The 25,599-nt window shown below is 48.1% G+C and overlaps 1 protein-coding gene across 4 annotated transcripts in view; it reads left to right on the top strand.

The window, feature by feature from the left end:
• The window catches only part of RBM27 (RNA binding motif protein 27), a 1,859,884-nt gene that overhangs the window by 1,823,896 nt on the left and 10,389 nt on the right, over positions 1–25,599 (top strand). For all 4 annotated transcript variants that reach the window (XM_069652445.1, XM_069652444.1, XM_069652443.1 and 1 more), the window contains one exon: positions 20,694–20,804. In XM_069652445.1, the coding sequence (XP_069508546.1) occupies positions 20,694–20,804 (111 nt within the window). The remainder of the gene's footprint in view (positions 1–20,693; positions 20,805–25,599) is intronic.

Raw genomic sequence — 25,599 nt, 5'->3', positions numbered from 1 at the left:
TCCCAAGAGGAGCTGGTCAGCATTCCGCCATCTCTACGCCTGGACCCGCACATGATGGTCCAGGGACTGCAACCTGCGGACAGGCAGGCCCTTCGGTCATCCGGCCCGCAGGCCACCATTACTACAGAATCCTCCCTGGAAGGCTGGAGTGCCACTTTGGAAAGCCAGTGTCCACAGAGTCCGTACCTTGCAGGAGCACGAGTCTCATATCAACTGGCTAGAACTGAATGCCATCTGGCTAGCTCTCAAAAGCTTTCCTTCCGCACATTAAGGGCAAGGTCGTCCTCATCCAGACAGACCACTCCACCAGCATGTACTATGTCAACAAGCAGGGTGGTACCAGGTCTTCGCCACTGAGCAACCTAGCGATCCGCATGTGGGACTGGGCCCTGGAGAACATCTACCTGAGGGCCATCCACCTTCCGGGGGGGGAAGCAGACACTCTCAGAAGACTAGGAGCGGACAATTGAGTGGCAATTGAATGATCAGGTGCTGCTCGAGATCTTCAGCAGATGGGGGTATCCTCAGGTGGATCTCATTGCCTGCTCGGACAACAAGAAGTGCCACCAGTTTGTGTCCTGGCAGGGGCAAGGCTCTGGCTCCCTGGGTGACGCCTTTCAGATTCAGTGAAGCAGCATGACCGCTTATGCCATCCCACCTACACCGCTGATCCACAGGGTGATCTGCAAGATAAAGGAATCATGTCACCTCAGCATCATTCTGATAACTCCATGGTGGCCCGCGAGACTGTGGTTCTCAGAGCTTCTCAGCCTCGTGGACAGGCCTCCGATTCACTTACCACTGGGCCAAGCCCATCTCCTGGCTCAACAGGCGGGGCAGGGTCATCCACCCCGCCCCACAGAAGTTAGCCCTTGCTGCGTGGTTCCTGAGCAGGTCACGTTGAAACGCCTGGGCCTCTCACAGGCTAACCTAGAAATCATTCAGGGTGCTAGGAGCAAGGCTTACTAGGAGTCAGTACAAGAGTAAATTGTCTATGTTCTTTCACTGGGCTGACTTTAAGGAGATCAACCCCCTTACGTGCATGTTGGATGACCTACTCTCCTTCTCTGCACATCTTGCCCACTCAGGCGTGCATGTGGATACATGCCACACCCATCTGGCGGCCATAGGGGCCTACAGGATTTCGGAGGAGGGGATTTTCTCCTCTTCTAACTCGGTGGTCAAGTGACATTTGACGGGCCTCTCCAGGCTCTTCCCTCCGATCAGGAAACCACACCCTGTGTGGGACCTCCATGTAGTGTTTGGGCACCTTGGTGCATTCGAGCCAATGGCGTCCGCGGACAACAGGCTGGTCACCATTAAAACAGCTCTGTTGGTGGGTCAGTGAGATCCAGGCATTGGTGGCTTCAGAACCCTATACTACGTTTCACAAGGATAACATGGTCCTGAGAACACACCCTGCGTTCCTACCTAAGGTAGCCTCTGCTTTGCAGCTGAACGAGGAGATAGTCTTACCTACGTTTTTTGTCGACCCCAATGACGATTCAGAGGGTCTTGCACTGTCTGGATGTCAGACACACTCTGGAATTCTATCTGGACAGGACTAAGGGCTTCCGCAAGTCGGATGCTTCGTTTGTCACCTTCGGGTGGGGGGGGGGGGGTCAAGGCCCGGTTATCAGGCATCCAAGCCCTCTATTGCCAGGTGGATTCTTTTGGCTATCAAGGAGGCCTATTAGGGGCAGCACAAACCACTTCTGGCTAACATGCACGCCCACGCTGTCGGAGCCAAGACCATGGCCGTTACATTCCAGTGGCAGGTCATCAGCAGGGCGGCCACCTGGGCCACCCCTTCGGCTTTCTGTAAGCACTACTGTTTTGACGCCAGCTCTAAATCAGATGCAGCTTTCGGACAGGCAGTTCTAAGGAACGTCTTTGCTTAAGGAGGGTCTCCTCTCCACAGTGGGCTACATTCAGTTGTAATCGCCCATGCGGTATGGAGGAAAGGGAATGGAACGTAAGAGTAATTAATAGTTACTCACCGTAGTGACGATCGTACTCTTAGTCCATAGTCCCCTTTCCTCCATACATCCCACCATCCTCACCCTAATAATACTGGTGTCATTAGGCAATGTTAAATATTGTCGATGCGTCAGTGGTGACGGAGGAGTGGCTCTGGTGGCCGGAGTCAGGCGCGCATGCCCCCGCGCGCCTCTAAATTTAAAGGGGAAGATGTTTCTGGTGGAAAAAGGTTCCGTCTCCCATCCCTAGCGAGGGACGCCCATGCAGTATGGGGGAAAGGAGACTAAGAGTACGTTAGTCACTACGGTGAGTAACTATTAATTTCACATCAATGGAAAGCCATAGATTAGTGCTTTCCCTTCTTGGTGGTTTCAGACATCCTGTGCCCTTGGTGCTTGCCTGCCAGGCTGATCTCTGTCCCCCCTCAGAGCTGAGGCCAGCGAAGGGTGGTTCCCGACCCATCATGGCTGAAACAAAGGGTAAGAAAAGCCCATTGAAGGCATGTTCCACCTGCCATTTAAAGAATACTTATGTTGAAGACCAGCTAGAGTAATTCCTATACTGCTGTAAATAGACAATGATAATTTGTGTTCAATCTGCCACTCTTAAGCGCTTTGAAACACATTGTGTAAAGGCGCTATATAAATAAACATATCATATCACTCATTTTCCAATCAAACACTCAAGGACTGATACAGAAGGTTAATGACATGGCTGGATGACAGGACTGTGGCCTTAGATTCAGCTTCTGTTTGAAGTCCTGCGTCACTATCCCACAGTAGACCCCAAGATCAGGCTCCCTCCTCTAAGAGGTTGAGAGTTATTGTGGAGGCTTCCTGTGGGAAAACGGTGAAGAAGGGACATACAACCCACTCGGTCTGCCCTGTAAAAGGCAGCCGTACCAAACAAATCTTTGCATAAGCAGCATTGGTCAACGAAGGCTGCAGTGACTGTCAACCGATCCTTCAGCAATACATTAGTCAAATAAAGCTATTCACCCGACGGTCCCGTCAATACCTTCTTCGTCGACGGCCCATAAACGCACCATTATGTCGATTTACGACCTAGTCATCGACCACTCAGCCAACGACAGCCCAGTTGGCGAGCAGGACCACGATAACCTTGTAGATGACAAACTCCCATTGACGACTGTCTAGTCAGCGAACAAATCTTCAGCTGTCTCTACACCCAAGATGGGACCCACCTTGGACGTCTTGCCAGATGACAAGAAAGAGGGAGCTTTCAGACCTCTTCATGAAGGAGAAGCTAAGTCTGAGCAAGTCGTATCAGCGCCTGTTAACGCGGACACCGGCTTTTGCCAAGTGGGGGATGGCTCAAAGTCAGTGAATTTCAGCAACATGTGCAAGCCAAGATTGTGGACATGCCTTTCGATGGCGAGGACTTCTCCAAGAAAAAAGGGGCATTATACCCTCCAGGCCATAAAGGCCAGGTTTCGAAACTACATAGTCTGCGGGCATCTTAAAACTGCATCCCTTTAATTCCTAAAAATCCAGTTTTCTAGATTGTCCCGAGATTAAAGGCTGATTTATCGGTCACATTCTTATCATTCCAACACGTATATACCTCCGGAGACCACTTCATTGATGTTACAGTTCTACAAGTGCTATCAACGCTGTAGTTGCTCCTAAGCAAGAAGCCAAACCAGTGAAAAGGCCTCGCTGAGTCACAGGCCTGCCCCTCCACTTCCCGGTGGGAGGGTGTCTTTCCGGTTTCCTCTGCAAGTGTTGAGAAATCACCATAGACATGTGGGTGCTCTCCTTACTTGGATCGAGCCACACCCTGGAGTTTTTAAAACGGCTGCTCAACATCCCTGCCTCTTGAAAGGAGGAAAAATAACTTTCAACTACGCACCACAAAGTGCACTCCATCCGTTCCAAGCGGGCAATAGAATGTGCCCCTTGCAACCAATGGGGTCCAGGAGTTTACCTGCGAGGAGGAGACTTGGGGAGTGGGGTGAGACACCTTTAGGTGACACATGGTACCATTTCCCTTTCTTAAGGAATTCAATGTCTCCCAGGCTTTTGTAGGGTATTGTCAATCCCTTCCCTATTGTGTTAGAGAACCATCTCCCAATATATGCCATTATGGTACTGAGAGGCGGAAGAGACCACCTAGAAATAAACATCAATCCTTTATTCACTCAGACATACACAGACCCCATTCTGGTACTTGGACAAAGACGAGGGATGCTGAGTACCAAGACCGTTATGCAATTAAAGGAAATAGCATACATCTGAAGACACAATGGGTTAAAATGGCCCTTATGTGTTATGTGAGGCAAGTTTCAGCGCTTCACAATTCCATCTGTTATGGCTGAGGCTGTCCAAAAGAGCCTTCAAGGGTGTGAAATGCATTGAAAGTTGATGGAAATTATCTGTTAGCAATCACCAATTTACTTTTTCTCTTGCTTAACTTTTCTTTGAGGTTTTATGCTCAGCTAATAGTTTAATTGAGGCAAGGCAAGACAAGGGGGGGTAAGATAACTCTGGTTAAACGTTGGTTTATGTTTCACTTGATCTGCCTTGGACTGACTTAAGTGTTCCGACTTTGCCCAAGACTGCATGTTATGCAGTGATGTTTGGTGGGCTGGAGTCTCACTTAATCACTACATTGACATCTAAAGTTGCATTGCTATGATCTGTATTTTGCATGGGTACAAAGAAATGCAGTTGTTGGGTGATGTGTTTTTTATGTTTGCAAGGAATTGTGGGGTGGCTGTTAGTGTTGGCCAAAATATTGGAAGTGGCAAAGGGTTGTGGGTACATGCTGTAATGTTTGTATTTATGAATGCTTTTGGACTACTCTGAGTACTTTGGGTCGGGGGTTGGCAACTAGACACATTTGTTAAGGGTATTTGAGGATATTTTAATAGTAAATGTTAGGCATAGGATTCTGGGGGAGATGGTTGGAATAGGTTATAGTCATGTATATAATGGCGTTTTGTTGAAACCCAGAATGTGTTGGGTTTCTTGCAATCAATACTGTTTTGTGTGTGTGTATGTTGTCTTTTGTTTTATGTGTGGTGGGGGGGGTGATACATCTGCTTCTGGACTTTATAGGATGGTTTTGGCATTTATCAAAGTGCTCAAATGGAACATAGTAAATGATTGGGAAACTATGGGTGCATGTGAGGCTATAGAGTCTATTAGTGTGCTCTGAAGGGGCTTGTTTCAGTGTGTACTTGGAATATGAAAGGGTTGAATTGCATGAGAAAGAAGGTGCTGTCTAAACTTTGGCGGGAGAAGATTGATATGGCTGTTTTGCAAGAACCACATCTAATTGATGGTACTGGTGATTCTCTGACTAATTCAAGATATACAAATGTTTTCTTGAATTGCTACTCCTCCAACTCCCGGGGTGTTGGAATCTTATTGAGGAAGGGTTTGGATGCATGTGTTGAAAAAGTGAGTATGGATGATGAGGAGCGTATAATACTAATTGATCTTAAATATGAGGGTATGTTGATAACAATTGGATCTATATATGGCCCATGTGCGGGAGGAGGGAACTTTTTTTATTCACTGAAGGTGATGCTTGGTGATATGGGAGGTGAAATGGTTGTTTTGAGGGGCGGAGGGTGGGATTTTAATTGTGTGATTGACTTCAAAATGGATAAGTTCTCGACGTGTCAATTTACCAGACAGAAGTCAAGTAGAGATTTTCGAGATTTTTTGGAAGTATATGATTTGGTTGATGCATGGAGAAATTTTCATTGTGGGGAAAAGGAATACTCGTTTTTCTCACCAGTACATAATTCTTATTCTAGGCTTGATTACTTATTAGTAACAGATAGGCTACTTGAGAAAGTAAAAGAGGTGTCTATGGGGGAGCGACATATTTCAGACCACTCAATGGTTATGGCTAAGATGAGGTTATCTGCTGAGAGGCAGGGATCTAGTAGATGGAGATTGAAACCTTGTGTGTTAAATAATAAAGATGCTACTGATGCATTAATGGGTTTTTATACCAAATTTCTTTGAGGTGAATGTTGGCACAGCAGACAATATGGTGGTGTGGGATGCTTTCAAGGCCTCGGTTAGAGGGGAACTGATGAATTGGATTGTGAGAATGCGTAGGACGGGAGAAGCCAGATTGGATGAGCTTGAAAAGGAATTGGGAGATTTGCAAAGAAAATATGCTTTAGCAAGAGAGGAGAATATTAGGCTTAGGATTTTTGATGTTAAGGAATTACTGAAAAGTGAGGTGCATTCACAAGTTGAGAGGGGTTTGTATTACATGAAGCAAACATACTGGGAGCAAGGGGATAAAGCATGGAAGTTATTAGCAAATAGATTGAAGAGTTATTCAGAGAGGGTGTATATTCAAAAAATTGTTGAAGAATCTGGAAATATGGAGATTAAGAAATTGGTGAATGTTTTCGTTCATTTTATGCTAAATTGTATACAGAAGACATTTTTCCGCAAATGGATGATTTTGATAGGTTTTTTGTGAAAAGTGTCCTTCCTGTACTTTCTGAAGAAGGTAGATGTTGTATGGAAGCCCCGATTACCATCCTAGAGGTTTTGTCGGTAATTGAGGCAATGAATAAAGGTAAATGTCCAGGGATGGATGGTTTGACGGTGGAATTTTATCAAAAATATGGGGAAGTGTTGTTACCGGTTTTATGCGAATTATATAACTGTTTTTTGAGGGAAGGGAGGTTATGTGATTCAATAAAGGAGGGCAATCATCACGGTGATCCTGAAACTTGGAAAAGATGCAACTAGGTGCAGTAATTATCAACCTATCTCCTTGCTTAATGTAGACCTAAAAATCTTTACCAAAATATTGAAGGTGAGGTTCAAAAAATATATGGGTGAGTTAGTAGAGCAATCTCAGACAGGATTCATGAAGAGAAGATATGCATATGATAATATTTGAACACTGTTAGACATTTTGAGTTTGCCAGACTCAGAGATGAAGGATATTTTGTTGATCTTTTTAGACGCAGAGAAGGCCTTTGATTGGGTGAATTTGGGCTTCCTGAATTATACACTGTTGAAATTATGTTTTGTCCTTTCTTTATTAAAGCTATTCAAGCACTTCAGAATGGTATATCAGCAAAGGTATGGGTGAATGAGGGGTTTTCTATGTCATTTCCGTTGTTTAGAGGCACACGCCAGGGTAGCCCTTTGTCGCCACTGTTATTTAATTTGGTATTGGAGCCCTTGTTAGCATATATATGTCAGATGAGGTGTATCCGAGGGTTTGCTGTTGGAGATGTGGAAATCAAAGCTTTGGCTTATGCAGATGATGTTGTGGTAATCTTGGATGATCCTGTTGTAGGGAGTCGTGTATTGAAGGAGGTCTTTGAGGAAGTGGGTAAACTATCTGGGTATCGGATCAATTGGGATAAAAAGTGGCATTTCCGGTGAGGGCTTCGCATGGATGTAAGCATCTGCTTTGGTGGCATTGTAAATTGGAATATTCTAGTGTGAAATATTTGGGTATCTATATTACTCAAGATTTTAGAAAGCTGGTAAATTATAATATGGATAAAATTGAGTTTCTTATGCGGGATATTATGAGATGGGCACGTGTCAATGTAACTCTTTGGGGTAAAATTAATGCTATCAAAATGATCTTGCTGCCAAAGGTTCTGTATGTTGTTCAATCTCTGCCTGCGCATTTTACAACGGGAGCGTTTGCATGTATAGACAGATTATTTCAGGATTTTTTGTGGGGATTTGGGAAGAGGGCCAGGATTCCCCGGTATTTAATGATCCAGAAAGTTAAAGATGGGGGTTTTGGGTACCCGGTGTTGAAAAATTATGGTAGTGTTTTTTTGCTAAACTGTCTGATTACACTAAACAAGGTGCCGTGGTGGGTACAAATTGATATACAACGGTTTTTGCCTTATGATATTAAATGTTTGTTTTCTTTTGGAAAGTTGCCTAAGAAGGTTCAGTGTTTGAAGTCGGTTTTGGCTACTGAAGAAGCTTTGTCGTCTTGGATAGTGGGAACTGGACAAGGTCTATATCTTTATGAAGAGGCTTCCCTTTGGCATAATCCTGGTCTGCAGTTTAATAATAAGGTACTGAATTGGAAAGGTTGGGTTCAGAGGGGTGTTTTGACTATTGGTGATGTGTGGAGTGCTGCAGGGGTAGTACCTTTTGCAAGTTTAGTTGAGAAATTTGGGTTAAGGAACAGGGAATTAAGAAGGTATGATATTTTGGTAACTCTACTATCAGAACGGAGAGACATGTTGGGCGCTCCATTTTTCAAGAAACCAGAGAATTTTAATATTTTGGAAATTGGACTCCAAAAAGTGTCTACTTTTATGCAGATTATGCAACCTGATGGGCAATGGTTAGATTAATGGGACAAGCTGAGGTTGTCATGGACAGAGGAGTTGGGCAGAGAACTTGCGCCAAGAGAATGGGAAAAGATTTGGAGAGTGCCGACAACTGCCAAAGTGGATTTGCAATTACGCTATATACATCAAAGGATACTGGGCAGAATATATTGGACGCCAGTTCGTATGTGTAAATTGCGATTAGTTGGTGATGATCGGTGTTGGGGTTGTGGGAAAGAACAAGGTACTTTGATGCATATGTTATGGTATTGTGAAAGAGTGGTGAGTTTTTGGAGGGACGTTATTGATAGGGTCGATCAAATTTGGGACATTGTTTATCCACGCAATCCCTTAGCGGTCATCTTATTATTGTATAGTGGTGGACGGGATGTGAGTTGGGTGAAATCGTTTGGGGTAATCAAAGTTTTGTTGGTAGTGGCTAAACAGGTGTTGAGGGTCTGGAAGACACGGAAGAAGTCGATGGTGGAGGAATGGATTTTAGATGTTAGAATTTTATCCAGGCTTGAGAAAACGATGTATTGTAAACAAAAAAAGGAAACCCTTCATGAGGAAATGTGAGGGAGCTTAATTGACCTTTATGGATGATGCTAGATTAGGTTCTGGAGTGGAGTACATTGGTCTATTAGCGTTAATAAATGGGGAGGGGGGTTTGTGTTGTCTGTGGTTGTTTTGTGTGGTCTTGTTTGTTGTCATTTTTTTGATACATCTGGCTTTGTTTTAGGTTAGTCCTAAGTTTCATATGGTGGAATACAGAGTTATGGTTTGGAATTCTGTTTTATTTTGTTTTCCACTATTATGTATTTTTCAATACAATGACCTAGAATGTTAATTCTGTTGTTTATTGTAACTTGTTGAAAATGAGAAATAAAGAGTTTAAAAAAAAAAAAAGAAATGGCCGGCTCAGGTGAGGCTAAAGAGTTTGCCTGTGGGACGCTTTCAGCATGAGAAGGTGCATCTGAAGCTAGGGAGACATGGGACCGAAGCTCTGAGGTGCTGTAGAGATGCTGCAGTGGAAGCAGAGTGCAGCATGCGGTTTCGGGAGGTCTCTGGTGGCGGGGTCTGGCTGCCGACGACCTGGAGCCAAGAGGACTCCCTGTCCAGTAACATGAGGGGTCGGAACCCAGGAAGATAGGCGTGCCGAGCCGGGAACAGCGCCAGCCACAAGGAGCTGACCGAAGCAGAGAAGGGCACACAAAGACAGCGTGCCTGTTAAGTGAAGTCAGGCTGAGTGATTCTGAGACATTGTGGTTCGAGCTGCGTTGTGAATGCTGGTTAAAGCGCTTGCGAGTGAGCGGAGGACAGCGGAGGCAAAGGGATTGCCGGTCCAAATGTAAAGTACAGCCTGGGTAATGATGAACGTGAAGGTTAAAATTAATTAATAGAGCGGTTTGTGAATACCGAACTGTAATGAAATTGGGAATGCTGTGGGAAGGCCAGAAAACAGTGAACTTTAAAGTGAAAGAGAAGTCGGTGAACAAAGTGCAAATTCCCAGCAGGAGAGTGAACTGGTGATTTGCGGTTATGTTTTGATATGAATAATTTGAAGATTTTGAATACCGAACCAAAGGAAAGTAATATTGATTGCCACTTGAATAACACTCCCTGATGTAAAGTGACTGTGAATCATGTAAACTAAAGAAGGCAAGCATTTGTAAAGAATCCAAGGAACTGTGAATTGTCGAATCTGAGAGACAGCACACATTGGCAAGAGCCATAAGGAAAAGAGGAACTGTAAAAGATAAAAGTTGAAACTGTGGCACAGTTATAAGAAGGTTTGATAATCTAGCAAGTGAAGGGTGGCAAAGCAAGTAACGAAAATAACTGTGTTAGGGAGAATTCTCAGAAATGTGCTAATTCTTCTCTACCTTAGAGACCCCCAGCAACTTTGCTGGATTTAGGACTTTTAATTTTTAACCTGGAGAGTGAGACCCTTTTTCCCACTTTCTCATGTGATTTGAACTCTGTGTTTCTTTAAGTATGGAGCCTGACAAACTCCATAGGCATCATCTTTACATTGTGTCACACAGCACCTTCAGTGCAGTGGCACAGGAAAGTCTTGCAGATTTCCCAAAGGTGTAAATAAAGTCTCTTGGATAAACTACTGTTTCCAAGAGCACGGAAGTGAAATTGACTTCACTTACATTTGTAACTTTCTAGTCCCAGCACACACTATCCTACAATAGGGTGCTGGAGGGGTGACTTGGTATCCCCTTTGTCCAGTCTCTCATGTAACATTTTCATGTTACCTTTTCCTCGATGAATGGCTGGTGGCAGTGGTTTACTTTCAACTACTGTGGTGTGCTTTTACCACGGGCTATGCTCGCAGCTGTAGTATTGCACCCAAGGGTCGATTTCTTTGTGGAAAGGTCCTTCTTGAGATTTACTCTGCGCGCCAAACCAGGTTTGGTCCCTTTTTTTATTTTGTCTTTGGCGGGATTCACAAGTGAAGCCCGCCTCTGGCTCCAGGGTGTCTGGTGGGGGCAGGAAGCAAGGGAGGTTCCCGAAAACTCCCTGTGATTAGTCTCCTAGAAGACAAGAATGCACTCTTAGGTGATTGGCCGGCTGGCTATCCGGCAAGGACAGCCACCCTGCTGGGTGACTGACAGCTGGGTTGGAATGAATGAGAGAAACCTGCATAAAAGGCGAGGCTTTTTGGCTTGGAAGGCAGAGTCGACCACTGGACGAAGGAATCCAAAGAAGAACTCGGAAGAGGCGCCTGCTGCAACTCCTGGACCGTTGGTTTGCCCAGTGAAACCCTGCTGCTGTGCTGAAGCTCCAAATTCGCCTCGACTAGAGAAGCCCTGCAAGGACGACTTCTCCCCTTGAGTTGGTGGGTCCAATCGACTCCAAAGTAAGCCACCTGGACATCCTTTCGAAGCTGGTTGTATTTCCACTGCAGTTGCTGCTGGAAACCGAAGAGCCAGGGAGAGGAACACCAGATTGTGTGCGTTGCTTTTAAGTTGGTCAAGAGCTCCAGGAAGATCCTCTGGACTCCCAGGAAGCAGAACTGACCGGCCTAAGCCCCCTCAACAGAGTGCTGGACCCCAGATGCAAGATAAACCCATCTCAACAGCCAAGAGTCTGTGGTGGTGCTATTTGCTGAGACACGAGGAGCTGAAACCACGTAGAGCCACTGAATAGAAGTTGGTCCTTTTCTGTCGCTGATCGTCCTGTTGCAGTGCAGGAGTCCTCCAGATGTCCTCCCTCTTGTCGCCACGACTGAGGCCCAGGAACACAGGATCTGCAGAGCTGCACAGGAACAGAAGCCAGCTGTAACCGTTTTTCTTCTAACCAAAGGTACTGTAAAATCTAAGAGAACTAACCTATTGTTATGTAACCTCACTTGTTCTCGTTGGAGACTTGTCTTGGTTGCTTCTGTGGAGTTGCCAACAGCTTCTTTACCTCACAAGCCTAATCAGCTTGTGGCCCTACTTTGATGTCTTTTCTACAAAGACTTCTAAAACATTGTGCAAGACTTTTACCTACCTGCAAGAATTGCTTCAGCTCTCCTAGACCTTTGTCCAATTGACTTTGGCCTGGCCTGGCTCCCTGAATAACTCTTCTTGACTCTGACTGTGTGTTTTGCCTTCCTTCCAGGAAGGGGTTAACTTACTTTGCATTGGGGTTACCAAAAGTATTTACCTGCTTCAGAATAATTGTGAGATTTCATGTTTTATTCTAATACTCATTTTCTTTGACATACTTCTAAGTATTGCCCTAAATGCAACAGAGATATATTAATGTCCACAGTGCCCAGCTATTGAAATCACCTGACGGTTTTGGAAGTCTCTTTGTGCCATCCCAAATGGGTACTTACTGATTTAGGGAAACTCTGAGTGTGTATTTTGGAGTGTATTTGTGTGTTACTATTTTATTACTCCTTCTGAAGAAGGCTTACTCAAACTGACTGTTAAATTAATAATTGGTTAATCAAGAAATCTTGTGTGTAAGAGATTATTTTAATATTTGTCACTGTGAATCTCTGTGTAACTACCCTACAGCTCACATTTCCCCCTCCTGGGATAAGCCTGGCTGCTCAACACGCTACCAACCTGTGTAGTGCAGACTTATTTCAAAGGTTGGGTTACTATTGCCAGGACGTCAGGGTTGTTGTAGTTCACCCAAAGGGTACTGCATACAACTTGCCTAACAGACTGCTAGATTACAAAGCCAATACCACTGTTGAGCTGAATCGGTGGCAGTGTAACTACGGAGGAGAAGCCAATAAGGTGTGTCTGTTGCATGACTTGTGACGGATGGACTGTGCGGTCCGACAACTGTGCCTAGACCGAATACACCCAAACGGAAAGCACTCATCTGTAAGTTTATGGTTGTCTGCCAAGAAAAGCTTGTACATTGTGAACTGAAAGAGTTGAACTTTGTGAAAGACACAGAAGCCTGAAAAGTGGAGGGAATCCCGAGGAATTGTGTTGTTGTGAAGCCAGTGAGAGACTTTAAAACTTGGGGAAGGGAGCCTTTTTTATATTGAAAGTTAACTGTTTGAAGTACTGGAGAATGAAGAAACCCTTTTGATTGAAAGTGAACTGTTTGGAATCCTGGGGAAGGGAGAAACCCCTTTCCGACAAAGAGCTGGAAAAAGCTTTGAACTTTTGTTTGAACACTTTTCTTTTGTCGCTGACATCCCTACACACTTTGAACAAATAGATGTGACGGCACAGACATTTACTTTGGACCTCCTGACACAGATTACCATTAGTTTCAGTTAGGTAGGGAAATCCCACCTTAGCATAGGGCAGGTTAGGGCTTACACCAACTTTATTGTGATTTTAATAAAAGTTTGTAGCCCAAACTTTCCTTAGTTGTGTGTGTCTGCTTCTTGACGCCTTCACACACAGAAAATTCCTGCGATTTACTGGTGCAGGCCTACATATAAGGATGAAAAGCTGTTGCACATAAACGTCCCGGAACTGAGAGCTGTGCACTGAAATCTGTCTGCCTCCATGTCCAGGGGAAGGTGGTTCATGTTTTCAGAGACAACACCGTTTTTTCTTTATACTGAAACGGGGTGGCACATCATCTGCCGTCCTCTCGGAGGAAATACAGTGCCTCTGAAAATGGGCCCTAACACACTGGATGTTTTTGTCTCCCTTCCATCTGCTGGGCTTTCACAATTCAGCCTGTGCATATTCCAGATGTGGACTCTTCCATAGATGGACCTCTTCACCACTAAAGAGCACACAAAATGCCATGGATTCACCTGCAGTTTCCCTCAAGCCAGAGGCCTGGGGGCTGGGAGTCTTGTTTCTGTGGACAAACAAGTTTCTTTGTGTTTTCTCTCCATTTTGGTGGCTCCAGCCAGGCTGCGACAGTTGAGGTTCTCACAACTCCTCAGCCTCTTTTCGACTACACCTAGTTGACTGCCCTGAGCCTTCACTCTTGTCTTTGGTCTCCTTCTGCGGTTCTGCGCCATGATCCAGCCTCTCTCAATCTGACGTCCTGGCTGCTGCTGCCCTAGAATTTGGGCACGTCCACATCGCACAGGACTACAGAGATATTCTTGATAAGGCTCATGCTCCTTCTACCATTTTTCACTAGAATAGCAAGTGGAAGCGTTTCACGGCTTGGTGTACTGCCAATGATATAGATGCCTTCAATTACTCCTACGACCCGTCCCCTTTCCTCCACACTGTTTGGTTGTCCCTCGCTATAGACGGGAGATGGAACCTTTTTCACAAGAAAAATCATCTTCCCCTTTAAATTTAGATGCGCGTGGGGGCACGGCCCTGGCAGCATGCGCTCCCCTGACTCCGCCCACCGGCTCCACTTGTCCCGTTTTCTGCGTCGAGAGGAACAGACTGCTTTCACCAGTGCTCCTGGGTTAGGCTTCTGGCCTAGTAATTCCATGCGCTCTTACCCAATTAAGTATTCTTGTCTTCTTTTTTCTTTTCAATTACTTGGTACTGCGTTGTCCTCTGGCGCCACGCTCGTACCTGGCGCATGTCGACAATGGCGAGCTTCAGCAGGTGTCCAGCCAGCGAGAGTCCCTTATCAACGTCCAACGCCCTCTGCTGCCTTGGCCCAGACCGCAGATGGGACCACTGTACTGCGTGCAACACCTTGAATCTGTGCGCGCTCAAAAACCGACTAACCAGGTGGCGGGAACTCTTCGGAAGATCGCCACCAGAGGACCGCAAAGCGTTTGTGAAGCAGAAGACCAGGCGCAAGGTAGGTGCCATGTTCTCCTCACCCCGCAAGGGTGACTCCTTCCCAGGGAAGCGCCCAGGCGGGTGGGACCTATCAGGTCCTAAGACCAGCAACATCACTGAGGCAGCTCCAGCTACCGGCCACCAGGCAAAGGGGTCGCAAGATTCTACCAGTGCTACCACTTAGCGCCCGCAAGGCTCTATTACCAAAACCCAACCCAAGGGGCTATGCCTTAACACCAGACCCGTATCTGAGGGGGCACCTGCATGCCGCACTGTGGCTCCACAGCCAGTGGCACTCCGCCTAAACAGCCCTGACCTGAGGTGCAGGGTAGGCTTCAACCACCACCACTGCTCAACTCACTGGTGGAAGTCTGTCCCAGCTCAGCAAGTTCCACGACACAGGCACGTGGCACGGAGCAAAACGAAATGCCCATTGGGCCAGACAAAATGGCGGCTCACCCAACACCCTTTTCCTTCGGAGACCAGGCAGTTCACATCCTATCCAGCCACTTCGCAGAGCAGGTATCCTTCGCCCTATGCAGTGAGACAGGGCACACCCAGGACACAGCAGCCTCAGGCCTGACCCCTATGCCTATACCATCAGGCACACCTCCGGCCTCTGAAGACAGGTTCTTTGAGAAGTTCCTCGCATTCATGAGATCACCACAGATGGGTACCATCCTCGGGGATGTGATCAGGGACATGCTCCCTCCTGCTCAGCCGCAAGTACCCACGGCCACACCACCCCTGTGTCCAGCTCAGCCCTGTCTCCCATGCCTGTATCAGGCAAGGCAGCCCCAGCCCACATGCCTGTACCAGTCACGTCAGCCCCAGCACTGCCACCTGAGCAGCCTCCGGCACTGATAAACCACACACCACAGCTGCCTTTTCCCAGCACTCCTCCAGCTCACCCGGACCCGCAGGACACAATAGTGGACACAGACGAGGAGGAGGGCCCAGACACTCCATTGTCAGCCAAGGCTTTTCACAAGCAGCTGGCGGGCCTGGTTGAGTACCTAGGAATCCTGCAGCCACAGGTGGAGCAACCTGAGGTGGGGGTACTGGCTGAAGTTATCGCACTATGCCCTACTGCCAGAATGGGAATCTCACTTCAGAAGGACGAAGTAGCGTTTGCCAAAAAAGGGGGGCTCAAGCCACACTCTACACAGCCTACCAATAGGCATTCCGATTCTAAATGCAGGCAATTGGAAGGGGACCCCCTCTTTTTGTCAGTACACCCCCAGCCACATTCCCCAGTGATCGTGGCAGCATCACTGTACTAAGCCACAGTCATCTTCAGTGGCTTTGGCCTCGGCTCTCCTGGGCAAGGAGGAAAAGATCTTGGAGGTGTTTGGGAAGAAAATGTATTCCAACGCCGCTCTCCACCTGCACCAGGCCAACGTGGATGCCATGTTGGCTGCTGTCAACCAGAAGTTATGGTGGGAAATTACTGATTTCCTCCCTCAGCTCCCTACCCACAGGAAGGCTCACTTCAAGGCTGGGCTGGCTGAGACCAAAATCGTGGCACAAGACCTAATGGAGTCCACAGTGGCCAACATGGACACTTCATGTTGGGCCATTTGCATTGCCATGGACATGAGAAGGATGGTGTGGCTAAGGGCTACACAATTTAATCCAGATGTGCCGGAACGCATACTAGACCTGCCTTTCGAGGGCGTTGGGTGGCTGTTCCATTCGACAACGGATGAGGAACTCAATAAGAAAAAGAATAGCTTGCAGACAGCGAAATCTTTATCGATCCTCACCAAGTCCACTCCTAAGACCTAGAGCCAAAAGCACGAGGGCTCGGACATGGTTTGGTCCTTCGGAGGCTTCAGAGGCTTTTAGGAGAGATGGTCCAGGCAACCGGACAGATCCCCCTAGCCAGCACAGGCACAAACAGCACAAGGCAGCCAACAAGGCATTTTGACGGTCCCCCTCCTCAGCCCTTGCTTCAGAGGCGAAGAAATTGTGACAGTCCCACCCGGATCCACGAGTCTCCGGTGGGGGGGCAGGCTTGCCCTTCACATACACCGCTGGCGGACATAGTTCACAGAGCCATGGATCCTCTCAGTAGTATCCATGGGCTTCCGGCTCACCATTCCTCCCTCTCCTCCTTCCTCCCCTCCCACGGATTAGTACAGCAACTCTGTTGGTGGAAATACGCTTGCTTGTAGCGAGCCAGGCGGTGGAAGAAGTTCCAGCCTCACAGTGGTACACGGGCTTCTATTCACAAATCTTTACCATGAACAAAATGAACAAGGCTGGCCTGAGAGTTGTTAGACCTTTTCCACCTTCAACCTTTCCTTCCTTCTCCAAAAGTTCAAGATGGTTACCCAAGCCTTCATAACGGAGACATTTTTCAGAGTTCCTGTGCTGTTTGCATAATCATGTGGAGGCAGATCATTTTCACACATTTAATTTACACACTAATTATGAAAACTGTGTAAAATTATGACTATGCACGGTCTAAATTACATCCATTCAACCTTGCAGTCAATGGGGTACATTACTATAAATGGTTAGTGGCAGCAGGGTCTTTGCTCAAGGGTGAGTGATTGTCATTACACCAATCACAGGTGTTTTTACCTCTCGAATCTTCAAGACTACAATTAAAACATCCAAAACCTGACTCTCCAGGAAGTGCAAGCGCTGTTCAAAAACAAACAAATGAAAGTTACATTTGTGATTTGAAATAGAAACTCAGCAAAACCTGTCCCTTTGATAGTCTAGATAGGTATTTAACTTTATGTAGTGCTTCATACATGGTTTGTCCAACATCTAGGCACTGTGATTTGTATACCTCGGTCGATACTCAGTTAACCGACCTCTGAAGAATGTTAGCCAATAAGATGACTCAGGCGGTTGAGCACTCATTGCTGCGGTCTGTGTGTGATTTGCAGGTTCGAATCCCGGCAAGGCCAACTCAGCCTTTCATTCTTTCAAGTTCGATAAAGGAGTACCAACTTTGGTTTGGTGATAATTGTGATAAATATGTACAGCACTATATAAATAAACATGACATCATGAGATTAGATATAGAATGTAGCATGGAGTCCTTGCCTCTCTGCACTGTTGTATTTTAGCATTGGCATACCATTAGGTAGTAATAGCTCCAGGAAATGAGGACTTTATTAATAAACATCAAAAGACAATTCTGCGATTGAACCTCAAAGCACACAATACAATTCATGTTTGCTTCACTCTGTAAGTGGCTAGGATTTGATGTTTTCAACATTTACATATATACAGTAGAGATCAAATGGCCTGTCGTTTGGAGAAATGATAAATTGTATTCTGTCACATTGCCGAAAGCTGCTGCATAGTAATAATTTCCATATAGTTTTTGCACACGTCGGCTGGATGTCGCATACATTTTATGCTCTTGCAAAAGAGAAAGTCACATTTACTCTCAAAGTTTAAAAATGGGGTAAAATACTCGCACTTCAAAATCTTAACTGGAGCACTGAGTGACGCCACCAGCAGACCGTACAAAAGCAAGTTGATCAAGTTCTGTCACTTGGACGATGTGCTCTTCTTCTCTGCACACCTTGCACACTCAGGCATGCTAGTAGACACATGCCCCACTTATCTGGCAGCCATTGGAACTTACAAGAACTCTCAGGAGGAGGTATTCTCATCCTTGAATTTGCCGGTTAAAAGGCACTTAGCGGGTTTGAGTAGGCTATAGCCACCTATCAAGAAAGCACACCCGTTGTGGGACCTCAATGTGGTCCTGGGCGCTCTGGCACATAAACCATTGGAGCCGATGGCGTCCGCGGACTTCGGGCTAGTAACCATTAAGATGGCAGTCCTAGTAGGCCTTACCTCGGCACGCTGAATCAGTGAGATCCAGGCACTAGTGGCTTCAGAGCCATATACTACATTTCATATGGACAAGGTGGTCCTCAGAACACACCCTGCGTTCTTACCCAAGGTCGTCTCCTCTTTTCACATTAATGAGGAGATAGTGTTACCAACTTTCTTCGCGTACCCTACGGATGACGCCCAGGGGGTACTGCACTGTCTAGATGCCAGACCAGCACTCAGATTCTATCTAGACAGAACCAAGAGCTTCCACAAATCAGGCGCTCTATTCGTCATCTTTGAGGGATCAAAACCAGGCAGTCGGGCATCCGAGGCGTATGAGGGGCAGCACAAGCCATTGCTAGCAAACATGCATGCCCACGCCATCAGAGCTAAAGCCACAGCGCTAGCTTTCCGAAGGCACGTTACGTGGCAGTTTATCTGCAAAGCAGCTACTTGGGCTACTCCCTCGGTCTTCTGCAGGCACACATTTTTGGATCCAAGCACCAAGTCGGATGCAGCATTTGGTCAGGCAGTGTTAAGGAACTTGTTTTCTTAAGAGAGGCAGCTCTCCACCCTGGGCTACATTCAGTTGTAATCGCCCGTACAGTTAGGAGGAAAGGGGACGGGACGTAGGAGTAATTATGTTTCTCACCGTAGTAACTTATGTACTCGTAGTCCATAGTCCCCTTGCCCCCATACATCGCACCATCCTCCCCCCCACCCTAATAAAACTGGTGTCATTAGGCAATGTTAATATCGTCGACGCGTCAAGGGGGACTGAGGAGTGACGCCAGTGTGCGGAGTCAAATGAGCGCATGCTCCCAGCGCTGCACCCCCATCGAAATTTGAAGGGGAAGTTGATTTTTCTGGTGAAAAAGGTTCCGTCTCCCGTCCCTAGCGAGGTACGCAATACAGTGTGGAGGAAAGGGGACTATGGACTAGGAGTGCATTAGTCACTACTCTGAGTAACTTATGATTTCCAGCCTCATTCTGCCATGCCTACTGTCATTGGCCCACAGTGGTCTTGCACATTCGATTTAAAGTTCACCTAGCTGCTATTTTGCGGTTTAATCGCACCTCAGCCACTCTTTCATTATGGTCCTGCCGATTTCCCTGGTTTCTCACCAGTGCCTGCACCGTCTCATGCTTGGGAGTGGGACATTGTTCTTTCCAAATTAATATGATCTCACTTTGAGCCCTTATACAAAGCGAGCATCAGGTTTTTGTCATGGAAGACTTCCTTCTTGGTCCCCTTCACCTCTGCCAGGAGAGTCGGGGAGAGTCGGGACGATCCAATCTCTGTCTTTCAAACTGTCTTATTTTGTGTTCCACAAATTCAAGATCCTTTTACAAACCAGTCCCACGTTCATGCCCAGGGTACCTTAGTCATTCCAACTCAATGAACCGTTGGTCCTGTCTATCGTCTTTATCTCTCATCCTACTCAGGCGGAATGCTCACTGTATTCCTTAGACCTCATGGGGGCATGAAAGTACTATGTTGCCCGTACCATGCAGATCTGGAAATCTTAGTTGTTTGTGATGTTTGGCCCCCCAGCTGTGGGCAAGGGATCTTGTAAGTCCCCAATCTTCGGATGGCTGTCTGCTTGCAACCCATACCTTAATGTCATCAAATCGCTAACAGGCCACTACCTGGACGGTCTAGAGCACACTCCACTAGGGTAATTTTTCCACCAGTGCCTTCCCATCGGGTGTTCCACTGATGGACATCTGCAGGGTGGCCTCATGGAGGTCTGTTCACACGTTCACAAGGCTTTACTGCACCGTCAGGGATTCCACAGAGGAGCCCATGGTGGGTCAAGTAGTGCTTCACCTCATGTTCACATAAGCTTCTTTTTTAAGGTGATGATCCTCCTCCCATTTATTTATTTTTATGCATTTGAGTATACTGCTTTATAATCGATTCAAACAGCATGGGAATCTATGAAAGATTCAATGCTGGAGACAGAATATATTGCTTATCTGTAACTCCTGTTCTCCAGCATCGGTATCTTTCATAGTCACATTTTACCCTTTTGCCTCCCTGCATAGGACTCTACTTGGCTCATCTTGCAACTTTCACATGCGCTATGCTAATCTAAAGATTGCCTCCAGGGGTTGAGCTATGGGGAGACTGCCGATTGGCAATGGGGCTGGATGATGTAAGATGACTAGAGAACCTTAAGAGTGGCTCCAGTTTTTCAAATTCAAATGAAAACTGATTTAATGTTACTGAGGATTTCCAGCCTGACTGGGAATATTCAAACAGCATGTGAATCTATAAAAATGTTGGATAATTGGTAAGTAACGTATTCCTTATTTCAATGTAATTGCATGGCAAAGTAGGTTTCCACCCAAAATAGATGTTTGATATAGAAGGTTTCGCTTTTATTCCAATGCAGGCTGCTAACCAAGGCTCAAGATTCCGTGGTCGTAGACTTCAAGTATCATGGCACAAACCGAAGACTCCCTCCGTTTCTGCGGAAATAGAGGAAGAAGAGCCTAAGGAGGAGGTAAAGGGGTAGTATTTCATTGAGTTTGGTTAGGAATGGTTATTGGTGTGTTCAAAGTAGATACAATGCAACATATCTCCAAGAATCAGTGCAGTGCTGATTCTCTAAGCGCTACAACACAGTCTTATATATTTCCCCCTGCGGTTTGGTTGCACCTTTTGTGACCTTACTTAGGGTTCTGAAATCTATGGCTTTCCACCTGTTCTTGACTGTGACTCCCATGATTCATCACCATTGACTATGCTGACAAGGGCTGATAGGAGTTGTAGTCCAAAACATTTGGAGAGCCAAAGGTTGCAGAACTATCACCTAGCTGTAGGGTTGCAAATGGATGTAAAAAGGAATTGTTGCAATGTGCTGTGTCAAGCATTTGACAATTTTCCAAAATAAATTTTAAAACCTGCCTGAATGATTGCTTTCCTTTAATAAGGGGAGAAACTGTCTCTCTGGCAGTAGAGATTGTGCATGCTTCCTTCCCAAAGACATCTCTTAATGATAAGGGATTTAATTGGGAATGAAGGAACACTGTGGCAACTCACAGTTTGGCTGTGGGATTTTAATGTAAATAACCAACTGATCTTTATATGTAACCCTTATGTCCACATTGCTATAGCATTCATGTACTGATATAGCAAATGCTGCTTTCGAGGGGATTGGGTCCTCTGACGTATTCCATATCTATGACAGGGAATGTCCACAGCTGTGCTGCTTCGGAAAATCTTCAGCGTCTGCGTCGATGACGTCGATGCGCCATCCCCAAGGACCTCCTCCGACGGCCAACGTCACCCGATGTGATAAGTAGGACGCACGACGCCCGTAGCCTCAGTTCCGTTTTTTCCGCGAACGTGTTCGCTTCGTGAATCTCGGTACGCCTCGACTCTTTGGAGTTTGCTGTATTCTTCTCGGTTCGTTGAGCCTGTTCGGTTTTTGTGAAGACCTGTTCGTGGCGATGTCTACTTTGTCTTTAACCCCGCATCCAGGCTTCAAGAAATGCGGGGACTGTGGGTCCAAGATGTCGGTCACGGACTCGCACGACGCCTGCCTCTGGTGCCTCGGGGAGGCCCACGATACGGACGACTGTGTCGACTGCCAGTCGCTCATGGCCAAGGCCTTGCGGGAACGCAAGAAGAAGCTGTCGGAAGGTCGGGTGTCTAAGCGCCGGAAGTCGAGGTCTACGGGGCTTTCGACGGATGACTCGAGAGGCGACTCTCCGCATCATCGTCGGAAGTCCAGTGGGTCTCCTTTCAGGAGTCGGTCTCGCCACTCCTCCGCCTCTTCGAGGCCTTCCAGAAAGCGCCGGCATCGGTTGCCTTCCCCGTCCTCCTCCGAGGACTCCGCCCATCGGCGGGTCGCTTATCCCACCATGCAAGCGACACCGGAGGAATGGGCTTCCTTCGCGAAGCAAATGTTAGCGATTCTTGAATCGCAGGGCACCGGTCCGTCCGCGCCTCCGAGTGGGGTCGGTCGGCACCGGTCGAGAGACACCGCTCGTACGCCTTCGGGCTCAGGTGGTCGACACGGCTCGCGGGAAAGGTCCTGCTCGGACAAGGGTAGCCGTTCTCGCCATGCCCGTTCCAGGTCCCGGTCTTTGACACGCTCAAGACCGCGTGATCCTGTGCCGTCTTCGAAGAAGACGTCGACGCCTGTGGCGCCGAGATCGTCGACGATTTCTCTCGAGGCTCCGCCTCCGAGGGGGTCGTCGGCGCCTAGGTCGTCTAGAGACACGTCGGAGCTCCGGCTTCGAGGCCTGTGTCGACGCCGTCGATGCTGGCGGCACTGCAGCTGACGTCGACACCGATTTGCTCGACGTCAATGCCGTTTCTGCCGGCGCCGACTCGTTCGGCGCCCTCGACGCCTTTCGAGGCGGTGGTGTCGGAGGGGCCCCGTGGCACGGTGTTAGCCCCTAGAAAGGCTCTGGCTAAGGTCAGGCATAGCTTTGGTCCCCAGGTGTCTTCCTCTCACCGCCTGGAGTACATTTCAGAGGGTGATGAAGGCTTGGTTCCGGTTACGGTACCAGATGAGCTTCTCTCGGGCCATAGCCAGTTTGATGACCTGAGGCAGTCACTGCATGATGCCAGTGGACTGGACACCTCTCCGGAGGTGGAGTTTTGTAGGCCGGAGCCTGGCACTCATGCCGATTCTTCATACCGGCACCTTATGTCTCGGGTCACCGAGTACTTGGGATGGTCGACTCCCCCAGGGGATTTTGTTCAGGATGATCTCACGGACATCCTTGATCTTGGTCCCCCCCACTGACCCGGTACTGCCGTTTCATATGGCTCTGCAGAGAAGGGTGGCAGCGGCTTGGACTTCTCCGGAGAGTCTCCCGGCAGTGGGCAAGTCTTTGTCGCGAAAATACCGTCCAGCCAGTAGCGACGCCTGCTACTTGTCCAGACACCCCACTCCAGAGAGTTTGGTGGTGCAGGCGGCTACGGCCCCGGCAAAGCAGGCGTGGTATCCTACCATCCCTCCGGATAGGGACGACGAACGTTTTGACGGCTGGGCGAAGAAAGTGTTTTCTTCAGGGGGTATGGCGCTTGAGGTCAGGCGGCCAACTCCATATGTGCCTTGTCTCGTTTCTCTCACACACTCTGTGGAACTGTGTTGCATTAGCGGCTGAACATACTCCCGAAGGGGACGAACGGGATGGTTTCCTTGCTATGGTTCAGGATGGCAAGGATGCCATGTGTGAGACCGTTCAGTCGGGTTTGGACATGGCAGATTGTGTCAGCCGGTCCATGGCGGCGAGCACCGTAATACGCAGGTTTGCGTGGTTGCGGAAGTCTGGGTTCGCTCCTGATGTGCAGTCCGGGCTCCTCAACGTGCCCTTTGACGGTGAACATCTTTTTGGCAGCAAGGCTGACGAGATCCTTGAGAGGTTGCAGACCTCCAAAGCTGCAGCGAAGTCGTTGGGCGCTGCAGTTCGACAACCTCCGCCTTTTCGTCCTAGGGGACAACAATGGAGGGGAGGTTCCTTTCGCTATTACTCATCCTTCAGTAAAGCGAGAGGAACTAGCAGTCAAAGAGGCCACCGTAAGAGTGCCAGAGGTGGAAAACAGGGTACTCGAGGTGCCAAGGCCGCTCGAGCAGTTGCCTCTTTGCCCTCAGGCAACGCCGCAGCCGCTAACACATGAGGCCAGGTCCCATGGTCCGCCGGTTGGGGGAAGGCTGGCGCAGCATCTTTTAGAGTGGCGTGCCATTACTTCAGATGTGTGGGTTCTGGAGATCATAACCCACGGCTACTGTCTTCCTTTTCGGCAGAGGCCTCACGACAATCCACCAGGGAACCTCTCTTTGGAGTCTGGATCCGCTCCTTGCGCAGGAAATTCAAGCCCTGCTGGAGAAAGGCACCATAGAACTGGTGCCTGTAGCGGAGAGGAACAAGGGATGGTATTCCCCTTATTTTTTGATTTCGAAGAAAGACGGGGGATTGAGACCCATCATGGACTTGCGGGGTTTGAACAAACTCCTCAGGAAGGACAAGTTCAAGATGGTTACTCTCTCTCAAGTCCTCCAGGCCCTTCAACTTCAGGATTGGTTGGTGTCTCTCGACGTCAAGGACGCTTACTTTCATGTTCCAATCCATCCCAAGCACAAGAAGTACCTGAGGTTCGCGGTTGGCGACTCGCACTTTCAGTTTCGGGTCCTGCCGTTCGGATTGACCTCCGCCCCGAGGGTTTTCACCAAGCTCATGGTGGTGGTGGCAGCGCATCTCAGGAAAGGGGGGGATTCACGTCTACCCCTACCTGGACGATTGGTTGATCAGGGGGAGCTCTCCCGAGCAAGTCTTGGATCATCTGTCCGTCACCTGCCACTCCCTTCACAAGCTGTGCTTTTCCCTCAATTTAAAGAAGTCCCATTTGACACCAACACAGCGGCTCCAGTACATCGGAGCAGTGCTCGACACATCCCTGGGGCAGTGTTCTCCTCCCCAGGTGAGGGCACTTCACATTCAGCAGATGGTGCACAAGTTTCAACTTGCCCAGAATCTCCCAGCGTCCGAGTTCTTGGGACTGCTCAGCATCATGGCATCCTGCATTCTTCTGGTGCCAGAGGCTCTTCTGCGGATGAGATCTTTGCAGTGGGCACTCAAGCACCAGTGGTCTCAGTCCTCCGGCAGGCTGTCGGACCCTGGTCAGGTGCTGCCCTCGGTCGCCCAGGAACTTCTCTGGTCGGCCTTCAAAGGCAATCCGATGAAGGGGGCCCCATTTTTGCTGCCCTGGCCGGAGGTGACGATCGTGACGGACGCATCCCTCACGGGATGGGGAGCTCATGCCAACGAGTTGACAGTCAGCGGTCGTTGGTTTCCGTCGGAGTCCAGACTCCATATCAATCTGTTGGAGCTGAGGGCCGTCAGGCTTGCCCTGAAGGCTTTTCTGCCAACTGTGCGAGGAAAGAGTGTCTTGATTCTAACGGACAACACGGTGGCCATGCACTACCTCAACAAAAAGAGGGGGGCAGGGTCACTTCCTCTGTGCAGGGAGGCGATGCAGCTAGAGTTCTGGGCCATCCAGCAGGAAGTTTCGATCTCGGCTGTTCATCTGGCCAGAGATGACGACGAGACGGCGGACACTCTGAGCAGGCAGAGCACGATCTCTCACGAGTGGGGGAGCTGGCTCGGGAGATTCTCCTGGAGATCTTCGCCCTTTGGGGGACCCCTCAAGTGGATCTCTTCGCCAACAGTGTCAGCCGGAAGTGCGAAAGGTTCTGCTCGCGGGAATTTCCTCCAAAAGGAGCCTTAGGAGACGCGTTAGTGGTGGAGTGGTCATTCCCACTGCTGTGCGCGTTTCCTCCA

The sequence above is a fragment of the Ambystoma mexicanum genome, chromosome 3p (genome assembly GCF_040938575.1).
Source record: "Ambystoma mexicanum isolate Mex_15411 chromosome 3p, UKY_AmexF1_1, whole genome shotgun sequence".
NCBI classification, from domain to species: Eukaryota; Metazoa; Chordata; class Amphibia; order Caudata; family Ambystomatidae; genus Ambystoma; species Ambystoma mexicanum.
This window is presented reverse-complemented; position numbering and strand designations above follow the sequence as displayed.